Genomic DNA, 15,226 nt, shown 5'->3' on the forward strand with positions numbered 1-15,226 from the left:
ATGAGGTCTCCAGGGCAGGGTCTGAGTGGGCTGACTCCGCCACCCAAAGCCAGGCCGAAGCTCTGGTCGGCCCCCGGTGTCCCGGCACACAATTCTGGTATTGTGCAAGGGCCGGGCTGGAGCAGGAGGGGTGTCTGCCCGGGAACCCCTCCAGACAGGAAGGCCGCTTGGCCACGTGCCCTGGAAAATACCAACCCCCGTGCTTACAAGCAAAGGAGAAGCAGCACACAGAGACAGCTCTACCTGGGGTTTGACATACGCGGGCTTCACCCCCGCCACCCCGCACCCCGCCAGGAGATAGTTTTCTCTCTCTCTCTCCACCCACACAAGCGCCCCAGCAGAGCTGTTTCTGGGTCCACCTGGACTGTTTTCGGCTGGCCGACACACATCACCATCTGGGGTTACAACACTGCAGCTGAGCCGGAGGCAGAAGCAGGACGGTGGCTCACCTCGGAATGTTGTTCTTGGGGTCCTCGCTGTCATTGGCCAGACCCCCAAAAAGGTAGCACTTGTTGCCTACTAAGGAGAAGCTGTGACCAAGCCTGGGGCAGGGAGGTGGCCCATTTTTGGGTGTCCTGGCTTTGAGTCTCTTCCATTCCCACCGACTTGCCTGCAACCAGAAAGCGGGGGAAAAGAAAAGAATAGTCAGTGAATGCTGGGACTAGGCCTGTCCGAACTGTCCAAGGACCGGGGCCCATTTGACTGGAACTTCACATCAGGATGGGCGATTAAAAGGAAACGAAACCTCCCACTTGTTAGAGTCCAGGAAGCAGGGAGGGCTGTTGAGGCAACAGACTATTCTCCCCTCCTGTCAGAAGGCAGCAACTGAAAGGAGAGCCTGGGCAGTACAATTAAATGACCGCAACTACCTCCTGACCTTCCGCAACAACTCGAGAATCGGCCCGGAAAGCCCTCAGGGAGAAGGAGTTGGGGGGGGGGATGACACCAGGAGGGAATGGCCCTCTCTCCTTTCCTCAAATTTTACCACGCAGAGGCTCGGGGGGCAAGAAGACAGGCGGCCTGGAAAAACAGGGGCCGACCCCAACTTCTCCCCCTTGCTTCCGAAGCCCAAGGGAGAGCCACTGGGCTGCCGCCCATCCCCCCGGATGGGAAAGACAGGGAGCAGAGGCTCGCTGGGACGGGGACGGGGGGGCCATACCTGCAGCTCATACAAGTCGTTGCTGTATTTTCCATACTCCACCATGCCGCCGAAAACGAGCAGGCGGGTTCCATCACACACAAAGCCGTACGCGGCACAGCCTGGCGGGATGTCTCCTCGCACCGCAGGAATGAACCACTGGTTGGTGGCTGAAAAACAAAAGGCAGCAGCCGTCAGGCAGGACACGACAGGCACTTCTTGGCCAGACAACACTGAAGGCTGAGGCCCGGGAACTCACCTCTTTTGCCCGAACCCCATGGGTGGGGGCCAACTTTGGCCACAACCTGTGACTTCCCTATTCTACAACACCAGAACCAAGGCGGGAACCATCTCTCTCCCCGCCCTGAACCCCAGCCCCGTTTCCAAGACCCTATATGACCCAGAGGAATGTTAAGCTTGAATGTATCTCTTTTCTTCGCTTCACGCTAGGGAGGCCGCCGCTGACCAAGTGCTTAGTACAGTGCTCTGCACATAGTAAGCGCTCAATAAATATGATTGATGATGACCAAGATAATCAATCAGATTCTGGGGATCTGTCCCCTGACTTCTTTTCTTTGCCTCCCGCAGCCCTCGCCCCCATACTGCTAAGGGTGCCAAAGGCACTCTAAACTTACTAATAATAATAATGACGGTATTTGTTAAGCGCTTACTATGTGCAAAGCACTGTTCTAAGCGCTGGGGAGGTTACAAGGCGATCAGGTTGTCCCGGGGGGGCTCACAGTTTTAATCCCCATTTTACAGATGAGGTAACAGGCACAGAGAAGTGAAGTGACTTGCCCAAAGTCACACAGCTGACAGTTGGCAGAGTTGGGATTTGAACCCATGATCTCTGTCACGCTTTCCCCACTAAACTGGAAGCTCCTTGAACCCAGGTCATGCCCACCACTCTCCACTGCATTGTACTCTCCCGAGTGCAGTAGTTCGCACACGGTAAGTGCTCAGTAAACACTCTCGATTGATGGCTTGAATGCTGCCCCTTTAAAGCGGATAGAGAAGCATAGGGGCCTACTGGATAGAGCCAGCCCGGGAGTCAGAAGGACCTGGGTTCTAATCCCAGCTCCGTCACTTGTCTGCCGTGTCAGCCTGGACAGCCCATTTCACTTCTCTGGACCTCAGTTACCTCACTTGTAAAATGAGGGTGAAGACCGTGCACCCTGTGTGGGGTGCCCACCTGATTCGACCCCAGCACTTAGTACAGTGTCTGGCATGTAGAAAATGCTTAACAAATACCACTTAGAAAAAAAAAAAAGGTGGTGGTGATAGATGAGGTGAAAGAACCCTTCCCCCAGGCTCTGTGTGTCACCTCCCCAGCTGGCCCAGTGCAGAGGGGAAAACAGGAGACTAAATCAAGTCTCTACAGTGGCTGCACGAAAAACACACCAACTCAGGCTGGGTTGGGGGGGGGTTGGGGGGTGGCACTTGACAGGAGAAAAACCTGAACCCACGTGCCATGCTCCTGCCTGTCACTTTCTAACCTCACCCTCAGCGACAGTCATCCAGTCCTAGGGCTGCTCGGCTTTCAGTTTAATTAATGCAAACACTGCAGCCTCTGGGAGACAAGCTCTCCCGCCCCAGTCAACCTGGGCAGGTTTAGAGGCTTCCCAAATCACTCACACACACACACATACACACACAAACACACACACACACACACACTCACACACACACCACGGAGACTGAGGCAGCCTCACCTCCCTACCCACCCGGCATAATTCTCAATTAAACAGCACCCACATGCGCCAACTAGACCCAAGTTCACCAACCTGTGTGTCAGAGAGAGTTGGATGACCACAAATAAAAAACCAGAACAAACCACAAGTCAACAGTTAAATCAGCCCCTCCTTGCACTCACTGCTCCAACCCTATGGCACCCCAACTGCCCCACAAAGACTGCGGGGCCTAGCCCATAAACCCCATTATACTTTGAAGGCAATCCCACTCCTGGTGAAACCAGCACGGGTATTTCTGAAACTGGGCAGAACACAATCTGGCCTGACACCCCAAACCCAAGAGTTTAAACCCAAGGAACTTTGGAGTTTAAACCCAAGGAACCTTGGAGGCTCAGAGGCAGGTATGGACATGGTGGACAGCTCGAGTTCAGTTTTAGCCCGGCTATTCGGCAGCGGGAAGAAGACCTCTCCAGTCTGAAAGATCTCTCAACCATCCTGATTCCCTGGCCCCTGTAGGGTGAGGAACACTGGAATCTTGGAAGGCAAAATTTTTAGAAGACTTCTCCAGACCGAAGAAAAAAGAAAAAAGATGAAAGACCATCACCTTGAAATAGAGCTAATTGGTCTTTCCTCATCCCCTAGCTCTCTTCAAGGCCCTACTGAGAGCTCATCTCCTCCAGGAGGCCTTCCCAGACTGACTCCCCTCCTTCCTCTCCCCCTCCCCCCACCTTACCTCCTTCCCCTACCCATAGCACCTGTATATATGTTTGCACGCATTTATTACTCTATTTTATTTGTACATGTTTATTCTGTTTATTTTATTTTGTTAATACGTTTTGTTTTGTTCTCTGTCTCCCCCTTCTAGACTGTGAGCCCACTGTTGGGTATGGCCTGTCTCTAGATGTTGCCAACTTGTCCTTCCCAAGCACTTAGTACAGTGCTCTGCACGCAGTAAGCGCTCAATAAATACGATTGATTGAATGAATGAATCCCCTGCCTGAGCGGATAGCAGCAAAGAATTTCTCCCCAACCACAGGCAGAGTTTACCATTTGAGCTCATTAACATACAGTAACCAAAACCCTCAGCTGCAGGCTTCCCCTCAGATAAAGGCAGCAAATTTACATTTTCATGGGCAGCAAGGCTTTCCGGGATTCATTAACACCTCAGCCCTTCCAGGCAGCAAGTTCATTACTGGCCCTTGTTGGCCCTCTCTCTCTGTTGCCGAGAAAAACCAAGATTTTGGGCACTGAAAAGGGCTGAGGAAGGATAGGTAGGAAAGCCCAGGCTGGCCAAGCCACTTAAACTCAGTGTGCCTGTTTCCTCTTGTGTAAAACAGGTCAGAATATCGACCCTTCGGGGCTCCTGCAAGACAGAGTTTGGGTCGTGAGGTAAAGTATTTCATTCATTCAATCGCATTTATTGGGCGCTTCCTGTGTGCAGAGCACTGTACTAAGCGCCTGGACAGTACAATTCGCATAAGTGATCATCTCTAGTACTTGGGGTAGCCTTAAATCATATATGTCTTTATCTGCTGCATTTGAGCTGGGATCCAGTTGGGTGGCTCAGTGGAAAGAGCACGGGGTTGGGAGCCAGAGATCATGGGTTCTAATCCCGCCCGCTTGTCAGCTGTGTGACTTTGGGCCCCTCACTTAACTTCTCTGGGCCCCAGTGACCTCATCTGTAAAATGGGGATTAAGATTGTGAGCCCCACAAGGGACAACCTGATCACCTTGTGTCCTCCCCAGTGCTTAGAACAGTGCTTTCCACATAGTGAGTGCTTAACAAATACCAAAATTATTATTATTATTATTATTATTATTGCATGTGTCCTCCGGCACTGTTTGAGTCCCAAGAGCGCAGAGCACTGTAGGGAGGCTACTCTGCTGTTTCCGGAGGCCCTACTATCATGTTATCGAATGCTTTAATACATGGAGAGCACTATAAGCGCCTGGGAAAGTACAATCCAACAGAAATGGGAGACAATCCCTGTCCACAATTAGTTTTCTGTCTAGTGGGGGAGACAGACATTAACAAAATTTATTCATCATTAGCTGCTGGAAGAGAATACAAGAAAGGGTGGTTGCACTTAGGGGCTTACGCCTTAAGGCAAAGGAAGCTCCTGCACAGAGAAATGTTCAACTGCTTCTACTGGTGACCACTGTTTAATAATACAGTGTGTAAGAATTTAACCCAGTAAAACAAAGAGGATAAACTGAGTCTCTCAGCCACATTTTTTTCCCCAAGGCATTTGTCAAGTGCCTATGTGCCAGGCACTGTAATAAGCACACGGGTAGATTCAAACTAATCAGGTTGGACACAGTCATGGGGGATCAGTCCCACATGGGGATCACAGTCTTTATCCCCACTTTACAGATAAGGCAACTGAAGCACAGAAAAGTGAAGTGACTTGACCAAGGTCACTCGGCAGATAAATGGGAAAGCTGGGAGTAGAACAAAGGTCCTTCCGACTCCCAGGTTTGTGCCCTATCCACTAGGACCATGCTGCTTTTCATCTTTCTCCCAATCTTGTTTTACGGTTTTCTCTAGGAGATTTTAAATTTTAAAGTCAGTGCACACAGAATTAAAACAAACCCACAGGCATAATCTGCCTGAAGAGACACAATGGTGTTCTGCAGTTAGTAAGCATTCAATAAATATCGTTAATTGATTTATTGACAGTGGCACCTGACATTCCCCCATCTCCCTGCTCTTGTGTGTGTATATATATATATATATATTTATATGTATATATATATATATATATATTGATTGCTCTTACTAGACTGGAAAACAAACTTCTGCAGCTGAAACTTTCTGGAGACAAGCTTAAGGGAGAGAATGGAATGCTAACTTCCTTGCAGTTTGTCAATGGTACTTTCGAGTCAAAATAATAATAACGGCATATTAAACGCTTACTCTTTGCCAAGCGCTGGGGTAGATACAAGGTAATCAGGTCAGACATAGTTCCTGCCCCACATGGGGCTCACAGCCCTATTTTCCATTGTACAGAAGAGGTAACTGAGGCACGGAGAAGTGAAGAAACTTGCCCAAGGTCACAGAGCAGACATGTGACAGAGTCAGGATTAGAACCCAGGCCTGTGCTTTCTCCACTAGGCCACAGCCTTCTCCCTTTCTGGACACTTCTCCACAACTCAGCCTTTCCAGATTTTATAAACTAGTCAAAGTCACAGGGGAGCACCTTCTCTCCGGTCTTTCCTGAGCGGGGGAGACTGATGCTCGTGGATTTAGATTATTAAGACTGAGCTCTGGTCTCGAAGGGGTGGCTTGAGTTCTCCGGGCCCATGAGAGCCCGACACACCCTAAAGGGACTGCGTGATATTAAAGAATCTCAACACCCAAGGGAGAAACCTGAGCCAGCCAGACGATGAGCACTGTATTAGTTTACCGATCGGGTTATACGAAATGCGCGCTCTCCGGCATTAAATACCCCAGGCACGTCATCAGCAAATCCCAGCGCTAGCCTGGTGGTGCTTCCCCTTCCCTTCCAAACAGACCCTTGAGTGCCATGGAAACCAGCGGGGCTCAACCGGGTGCAGGAAATGTGAGAGGATGTCAAGCGGCTACGTCAAGGCCGGGAGAAGGAAGCCCGATTTACTTGCAGAAGGGAGCTGGGGTCTGCTGCTTGGCGGCGCGGGGAGGACGCCTGGGAATTTCATCTGACAGGTTCCGAAATATTATCCCAGACAGACCTGGAGGTTATAATAAAAGCCTTCTCCCAAGCTGACTGATGGGCAGACACCTACGGTTTAACGATGAATTAACGGCAGTCTGTTTAAATTACTTTTATAGGCTAATGAAAAATATACACCCACTCCGGGAGGCCCCCAAAGAGGGGGGGGGGAGATCCCGGATTTTGGAAGCTGTCCACGTCCTGCTTTAAGCAATTTGGGAGCCCCGCTCATTGGACCGCTCCTCCGGGTTTTCCTTGAGGAAGGTAACTCACGTCATGTACAAGGCTTTCAAGTTTGGGGAGTCACATTTGGAAGATGGGGGAGGCCACCTGCCACTGCCCCCCACCCTGCCCTGTCAGCTTAGCTCGACGGGAGCTAAAAATCCATTCTTCGCCTCCCCGCGGAAAAAGACTCCCCTCTTCTGAGCCCGCCGGCACTCGCTCGGAGGAACTAAAGGGTTAAGCAAGGCTGCGGCATTTGAAATTTGGCGGGGAGGCAAACGGGCCTGGCCTTGGGAGATTAGAGGTGTCTGGCCCCGTGGGTGGCCGGCAGCAGGGCCTTGAGGGAGAACCCTACTATAATAAATCAATCAATCAATCGTAGCTATTGAGCGCTTACTGTGTGCAGAGCACTGTACTAAGCACTTGGAAGTACGAGCTGGCAACATAATAATAATAACGATATCATTTATTAAGCGCTTACTATGTGCAAAGCACTGTTTTAAGCGCCTGGGAGGTTACATGGTGATCAGGTTGTGGGGGGGGGGGCGGGGTGAGGGGGCTCACAGTCTTAATCCCCATTTTACAGATCATCATCATCAATCGTATTTATTGAGCGCTTACTATGTGCAGAGCACTGTACTAAGCGCTTGGGAAGTACAAACTGGCAACATGTAGAGACAGTCCCTACCCAACAGTGGGCTCACCGTCTAAAAGGGGGAGACAGAGAACAAAACCAAACATACTAACAAAATAAATAAATAAATAAATAGAGTAATAAATATGTACAACCATATATACATATATACAGGTGCTGTGGGGAAGGGAAGGAGGTAAGATGGGGGGATGGAGAGGGGGAATTGAGGCCCAGAGAATTAAGCGACTTGCCCAAAGTCACACAGCTGGTAATTGGCAGAGCCATGACCTCTGACTCCAAAGCCCGGGCTCTTTCCACTGAGCCACTGTGGTTCTCCATCATCATCATCAATCATCATCAATCGTATTTATTGAGCGCTTACTGTGTGCAGAGCACTGCACTAAGCGCTTGGGAAGTACAAATTGGCAACATACAGAGACAGTCCCTACCCAACAGTGGGCTCGCAGTCTAAAAGGGGGAGACAGAGAACAAAACCAAACATACTAACAAAATAAAATAAATAGGACAGATATGTACAAATAAAATAAATAAATAAATCCATCATCATCATCAATCGTATTTATTGAGCGCTTACTGTGTGCAGAGCACTGTACTAAGCGCTTGGGAAGTAGAAATTGGCAACATATAGAGACAGTCCCTCCATCCCCACCAGCCCCAAACTCCCGGCCGGTGCCGAATGCCAGCCCGGGCAGCCGGGTGGCAGAGAGTTAAAGGGTGCGGGAGGGGAGGGGGCCCTGTCCTCGGGGTCCCCTCCCTGGACGCCCCCCGCCCCACCTCTCAGACCTCCAACCCGGGGGTCCCTGGCTCTTGCTAGAAAGGGTAACGTGGGGGTGGGAAATAAGGAAGAGGGTCTCGGCCCTTCCTTCCATTTTGGTGGCCAGAAAAAGCGAAACTGAGGTAAAGTCATTGAAAGAGCATCTCCCTACCTCCCTCCCACACCCCCATGGGTGGGGAGGGGGGTCTTTTAAAGCCCCTCACACAACTCCTCCCTCTAGTCCCCGCAAAAGGAGCTCTTGACACAATTAGCCGAAAGGTTCCCCGTGCATTAGCTTTAATTCTACTTGTTCTTACTTGACACCTGTCCACGTTTTGTTGTCTGTCTCCCCCTTCTAATAATAATAATAATGGCATTTATTAAGCGCTTACTCTGTGCAAAGCACTGTTCTAAGCGCTGGATTCTGAGCCCGTTGTTGGGTAGGGGCCATCGATGTGGCCGACTTGTACTTCCCAAGCGCTTAATATAGTGCTCTGCACACAGTAAGCGCTCAATACGATTGAATGAATGAACCTCGGACCTTTATGGGGGCGGGGAGGGCAGTTGGGAGGAAAAAGAATCAGGATGAGGAGGAAAAGCTGCTAAGAGCCTCGTGAAACTAGTGTTATTTGGTCTCAAGACCCACCACCTCTGTTAACTAACCGAATGAAGAGGGGGCCGGGGGCTGTTCCAAGCCTCTCTCTCCCCAAGCACTTGGGAAGCAGCGTGGCTCGGTGGAAAGCGCCCGGGCTTTGGAGTCAGAGGTCATGGGTTCAAATCCCGGCCCCGCCACTTGTCAGCTGTGCGACTTCGGGCAAGTCTAAACTGTGAGCCCACTGTTGGGTAGGGCCCGTCTCTATACGTTGCCAACTTGTACTTCCCAAGCGCTTAGTACAGTGCTCTGCTCACAGTAAGCGCTCAATAAATACGACTGAATGAATGAATGAAAAGTCACTTCACTGGGCCTCAGTTCCCTCATCTGTAAAATGGGGATGAAGACTGTGAGCGCCCCCGTGGGACCACCTGATCACCTTGTAACCTCCCCAGCGCTTAGAACAGTGCTTTGCGCATAGTAAGCGCTTAATAAATGCCATCATCATCATTCAATCGTATTTCTCGAGCGCTTACTGTGCGCAGAGCACTGTACTAAGCGCTTATTAATCACGCACCAAAGGGATAACAAATGCTTCCAGCAACACCCTCCCGCTCCCCCGAAGAGCAACGGGAAAACCGAACCGGGCGCTTCACGGGGATGTGAAAACCGTGGCCGGCGAGGCTCCCACCCTCCCCGCCGGGGCATTTCGCTTAGTCCACTGCTCTGCACACAGTAAGCGCTCAATAAATACGACTGATTGACTGAATGAATTTCGCGCGGCGGTGGATGTTGGCTGGAGGAAGTTCAGTAAGTTTGGGCTGGGACTGAACCACGGGCAGAACCCATGTGCTACTCACACCGTTAAGTAAAGCCCAGAACGGAAGATTGTGGGGCTGAGGATGCGTGTCACCTTAGCGGGAAAAAAAAATTAGGGAAAACTCCGAGAATCCTTCTTGGAAAAAGAAAAAGATGGGGTGGGGGGTTGTGAGGGGTCGTTTCCCCGCTGTGAGCCACACCAGGTCCCCAAAGTCCCTCCCACTCCTGCCTGCCTTAGTACTGTGCTCTAAGCGCTTAGTACAGTGCCCTGCACACAGTAAGCGTTCAATACGATTGTTTGATTAATAATAATAATGATGGCATTTTATTAAGCGCTTACTATGTGCACAGCACTGTTCTAAGCGCTGGAGAGGTTGCAAGGTGATCAGGTTGTCCCACGTGGGGCTCACAGATTTAATCCCCATTTTCCAGATGAGGGAACTGAGGCCCAGAGAAGTGAAGTGACTGGCCCAAAGTCACGCGGCTGACAAGTGGCGGGGCCGGGATTCGAACCCATGACCTCTGACTCCAAAGCCCGGGCTCTTTCCACTGAGCCACGCTGCTTCTCTGATTGATTGATTGCCGGCTGCACCCCCCCCCCCCCCCCCCCCCCGCCAAAACCGGGCTGCCCAGCCTCTCCGGGCCGAGACCCACACATAATAAGGGCATTTATTAGGCACTTACGACATGCAAAGCACTGTTCTAAGCGCTGGGGAGGGAAGCAGCGTGGCTCAGTGGAAAGAGCACGAGCTTTGGAGTCAGAGGTCATGGGTTCGAATCCCAACTCCGCCACCCGTCTGCTATGTGACCTCGGGCGAGTCACTTCACTTCTCTGAGCCTCAGTTACCTCATCTGTAAAATGGGGGTTAAAACTGTGAGTCCCACGTGGGACAACTTGATCACCTTGCATCCCCCCCAGCGCTTTGAACAGTGCTCTGCACATAGTAAGCGCTTAACAAACGCCATCACTATTATTATTATTTTTCCACTGAGCCACGCTGCTTCTCAACAGCCCCGCTGTTGGGTTGGGACCGCGTCTATATGTTGCCAACTTGTAGTCCAGTGCTCAGCGATCAATCAATCAATCAGTCGTATTTATTGAGCGCTTACTGTGTACTAAGCGCTCGGGAAGTCCAAGCGTGGCTTGTACTTGTGGAAGAAGCAGCGTGGCTCAGTGGAGAAGAGCCCGGGCTTTGGAGTCAGAGGTCATGGGTTCAAACCCCGGCTCCGCCAATTGTCAGCTGGGTGACTTTGGGCGAGTCACTTCACTTCTCTGGGCCTCAGTTCCCTCATCCGTAAAATGGGGATGGAGACTGTGAGCCTCACGTGGGGCAACCTGATCACCTTGTAACCTCCCCAGCGCTTAGAACAGTGCTTTGCACATAGTAAGCGCTTAATAAATGCCACTGCTATTATTATTACCGGTTGGCAACGTATAGAGACGGTCCCTGCCCAACAGTGGGCAGGGACCGTCTCTAGATGTTGCCAACTTGGACTTCCCGGGCGCTTAGTACAGTGCTCCGCACACAGTAAGCGCTCAATAAACACAACTGATTGATCGACCGATTGATAGAAGACTGTGAAGCCGGTACACAGTAAGCGCTCAATAAACACAACTGATTGATTGATCGATTGATAGAAGGCTGTGAAGCCGGCACACAGTAAGCGCTCAATAAACACGATTGATGACTGATAGAAGACTGTGAAGCCGGCACACAGTAAGCGCTCAATAAACACAATTGATTGATCGATCGATTGATAGAAGACTGTGAAGTCGGTACTTCCCAGGCGCTTAGTACAGTGTTCCGCACACAGTAAGCGCTCAATAAACACAACTGATTGATCGATCGATTGATAGAAGACTGTGAAGTCGGTACTTCCCAGGCGCTCAGTACAGTGTTCCGCACACAGTAAGCGCTCAATAAGCACAATTGATTGATCGATTGACTGATAGAAGACTGTGAAGCCGGCACACAGTAAGCGCTCAATAAACATGACTGATTGATTAATTGAGTGGTAGAAGGATGTGAAGTCGGCACACAGTAAGCGCTCAATAAACACAATTGATTAATTCATTGATAGAAGGATGTGAAGCCGGCACCCAGTAAGCGCTCAATAAACACAACTGATTGACTGATTGATAGAAGACTGTGAAGTCGACACACAGTAAGGGCTCAATAAACACAATTGATTGATAGAAGACTGTGAAGCCGGCACACAGTAAGCGCTCAATAAACACGATTGATTGATTGATTGATAGAAGGCTGTGAAGTCGGCACACAGTAAGCGCTCAATAAACACAACTGATTGACTGATAGAAGACTGTGAAGTCGGCACCCAGTAAGCGCTCAATAAACACAATTCCTTCAGTCGTATTTATTGAGCGCTTACTCTGCGCAGAGCACTGTACTAAGGGCTTGAGAGCACTGTACTAAGCGCTTGAATTGACTGATTGATAGATCGATTGATAGAAGGATGTGAAGCCGGCCCACAGCAAGCGCTCAATAAACACAATTGATTGATCGATTGATAGAAGGATGTGAAGTCGGCACCCAGTAAGCGCTCAATAAACACAATTCATTCAGTCGTATTTCTTGAGCGCTTACTCTGTGCAGAGCACTGTACTAAGCGCTTGAGAGCACTGTACTAAGCGCTTGAATTGATTGATTGATAGTTCGATTGATAGAAGGATGTGAAGCCGGCCCACAGTAAGCGCTCAATAAACACAACTGATTAATTGATTGATAGAAGGATGTGAAGCCGGCACCCAGTAAGCGCTCAATAAACACAATTCATTCAGTCGTATTTATTGAGCGCTTACTCTGACTAAGCGCTTGAGAGCAATGTACTAAGCGCTTGAATTGATTAATTGATTGATAGAAGGATGTGAAGTCGGCACCCAGTAAGCGCTCAATAAACCCAATTGATTGACTGATAGAAGACTGTAAAGTCGACACACAGTAAGCGCTCACTAAACACAACTGATTGATTGATAGAAGACTGTGAAGTCGGTACTTCCCGGGCGCTTAGTACAGTGTTCCGCACCCAGTAAGCGCTCAACACACACAATTGATTGATTGATAGAAGGATCTGAAGTCGGCACCCGGTAAGCGCTCAATAAACACAATTGATTGATTGATAGAAGGATCTGAAGTCGGCACCCGGTAAGCGCTCAATAAACACAATTGATTGATTGATTGATAGAAGGATCTGAAGTCGGCACCCGGTAAGCGCTCAATAAACACAATTGATTGATTGATTGATAGAAGGATCTGAAGTCGGCACCCAGTAAGCGCTCAATAAACACAATTGATTGATAGATTGATTGATAATAGGATGTGAAGCCGGCCCCCAGTAAGCGCTCGCTAACTACGACCGAACGAACGAGAGGGACGGAAGGAAGGAGGGGCGGCGGGTGCGGGTCCCCGGGGGGGAGAGGGTTAAGGCGGAGGGGGCGCCGGGTCCTCACCGGTGTTGTAGACGTGCAGCTCGTCCACGATGCCCTCGTTGCCGCCGCCGAAGACGACGATGAGCTCCTTGATGGCGACGGCGCGGTGCCCGTGGCGGGGCCGGGGCACGGGGCCCGACCAGCCCACCACGCGCTTCCAGCGCGGCTGCAGCAGGGGCGGGGAGCCGCCCGACGGGAGGGCGGCGGCGGCGGCGCCCGGCAACGACGCCATGGCCCGGACGGACGGACGGACGGACGGACGGACGGGGCTCGCCTCAGGGCCTCACACGGCGGCGGCGGCGGCGATGGAGGCCGCCATCTTACCCCCCCCTTCCCCGCGTCGTCCGTGCCGCGCTAGCGGCTCCTTCTCCGGGCCCTAAATGCGGCCCACACCCCGGTTCCTGCGGTCGTCCCGCGGCCCCCCTGGAGGGCTGCTTCCCGGCCTTCCCTGCCGGCTCCGCCGGCCCCTCTACAGGCGAGGGCGGGCCGCCCTGGGAGCCGCCATCTTGTGCCTCCCCTCACGCCGGAAAATGGCGGCGCGCGAGGCCCCCGCCGCGGCCCCCTCCCGTCGGGGCGGTTGTCGCCGTTCAGGCCGCCGTGGGTGCCGCCATCTTTGCGCCCCCTCGGCGGGTGGCGACGCCGGGCCCTGCCGTACGGCGCGGGGCGCCCTCAGGCCGCCGCCCTGGGAGCCGCCATCTTGGGGGCCGCTCCTCCCTTCTCCCCCGCCCCGTCCCCGAGCCGGCCCCGAGAAAGCGGCGGGGCCGCCGCCCAAGGCCTCTCCCCGCCGGCGGGGCCTCCCCTCGCCGCCGCCCCCGACGGGCGCCGGGGCTAGACGCCGGAGCGCCGGCTGTACGGCAGAGGGAGCGACCGCGGCCGGGCGCTCATGCCTCCTCCCTGGGAGCCGCCATCTTGTGTGGAGCGGCAACAACTAAACATGGCGGCGGCGGACGGGCCCGGGGGCGGGGCCCGGTGACGTCATCCTTTCCGCCCACAGGCGCCCTTAAAGGGCAACCACCCTCCCGCCCCTCAACCGTGAGCCGGGCCCCGACTTCATCATCATCATCAAAGATCGTATTTATTGAGCGCTTACTAATCAATCAATCGTATTTATTGAGCGCTTACTAGGTGCAGAGCACTGTACTAAGCGCTTGGGAAGTACAAGTTGGCAACACATAGAGACGGTCCCTACCCAACAGTGGGCTCACAGTCTAAAAGGGGGAGACAGAGAACAGAATCAATCAATCAATCAATCGTATTTATTGAGCGCTTACTAGGTGCACAGCACTGTACTAAGCGCTTGGGAAGTACAAGTTGGCAACACATAGAGACAGTCCCTACCCAACAGTGGGCTCACAGTCTAAAAGGGGCAGAGAACAGAATCAATCAATCAATCGTATTTATTGAGCGCTTACTAGGTGCAGAGCACTGTACTAAGCGCTTGCGAAGTACAAGTTGGCAACACATAGAGACAGTCCCTACCCAACAGTGGGCCCACAGGCTAAAAGGGGGAGACAGAGAACAGAATCAATCAATCAATCAATCAATCGTATTTATTGAGCGCTTACTAGGTGCAGAGCACTGTACTGAGCGCTTGGGAAGTACGAATTGGCAACATATAGAGACAGTCCCTACCCAACAGTGGGCTCACAGGCTAAAAGGGGGAGACAGAGAACAGAACCAAACGTACCAACAAAATAAAATAAATAGGATAGAAATGTACAAGTAAAATAAATAAATAAATAAATAGAGTGATAAATATGTACAGCCATATATACAGGTGCTGTGGGGAAGGGAAGGAGGTAAGATGGGGGGATGGAGAGGGGGACGAGGGGGAGAGGAAGGAAGGGGCTCAGTCTGGGAAGGCCTCCTGGAGGAGGTGAGCTCTCCTTACTACGTGCAGAGCACTGTGCAAATTGGCAACATATAGAGACAGTCTCTACCCAACAGTGGGGTTCCCGCCCCCCCCGCCGGAAGCCGCCATTTTAGCCCCTCCTCCGCCGCCGCGGGGGTCACCCGTTTTCTGCAGCGACACAAAACAAAAATGGCGGCAGCACAACCGCGGGAATCCCCGGATGAACGTAGTCAACGCTCATGAACGTCCCCCTGCCTATTTAACGCCTCTGTCTGGGCCGCCGACAATGGCATTAGAAGGAAGTCGCGCCCTAGTTTGGTCCAGGGACCCGGAGGGGGCTGCAAAAGAAGGCAACCGAGGAGG

General features: G+C 51.9%; 1 protein-coding gene across 1 annotated transcript in view; it reads right to left on the bottom strand.

Annotated features, from left to right (window-relative positions):
• Positions 1–13,662, bottom strand: part of HCFC1 (host cell factor C1) — a 40,873-nt gene extending 27,211 nt beyond the window's left edge. The window contains exons 1-3 of the mRNA XM_038747726.1: positions 13,033–13,662; positions 1,160–1,308; positions 450–610 (exon numbers count right to left, since the gene is read on the bottom strand). Of these exons, the coding sequence (XP_038603654.1) occupies positions 450–610; positions 1,160–1,308; positions 13,033–13,243 (521 nt within the window). The 5' untranslated portion in view covers positions 13,244–13,662. The remainder of the gene's footprint in view (positions 1–449; positions 611–1,159; positions 1,309–13,032) is intronic.
• Positions 13,663–15,226: the final 1,564 nt, after the last annotated feature.

This window comes from Tachyglossus aculeatus, chromosome 6, assembly GCF_015852505.1.
Source record: "Tachyglossus aculeatus isolate mTacAcu1 chromosome 6, mTacAcu1.pri, whole genome shotgun sequence".
Lineage (NCBI taxonomy): Eukaryota > Metazoa > Chordata > Mammalia > Monotremata > Tachyglossidae > Tachyglossus > Tachyglossus aculeatus.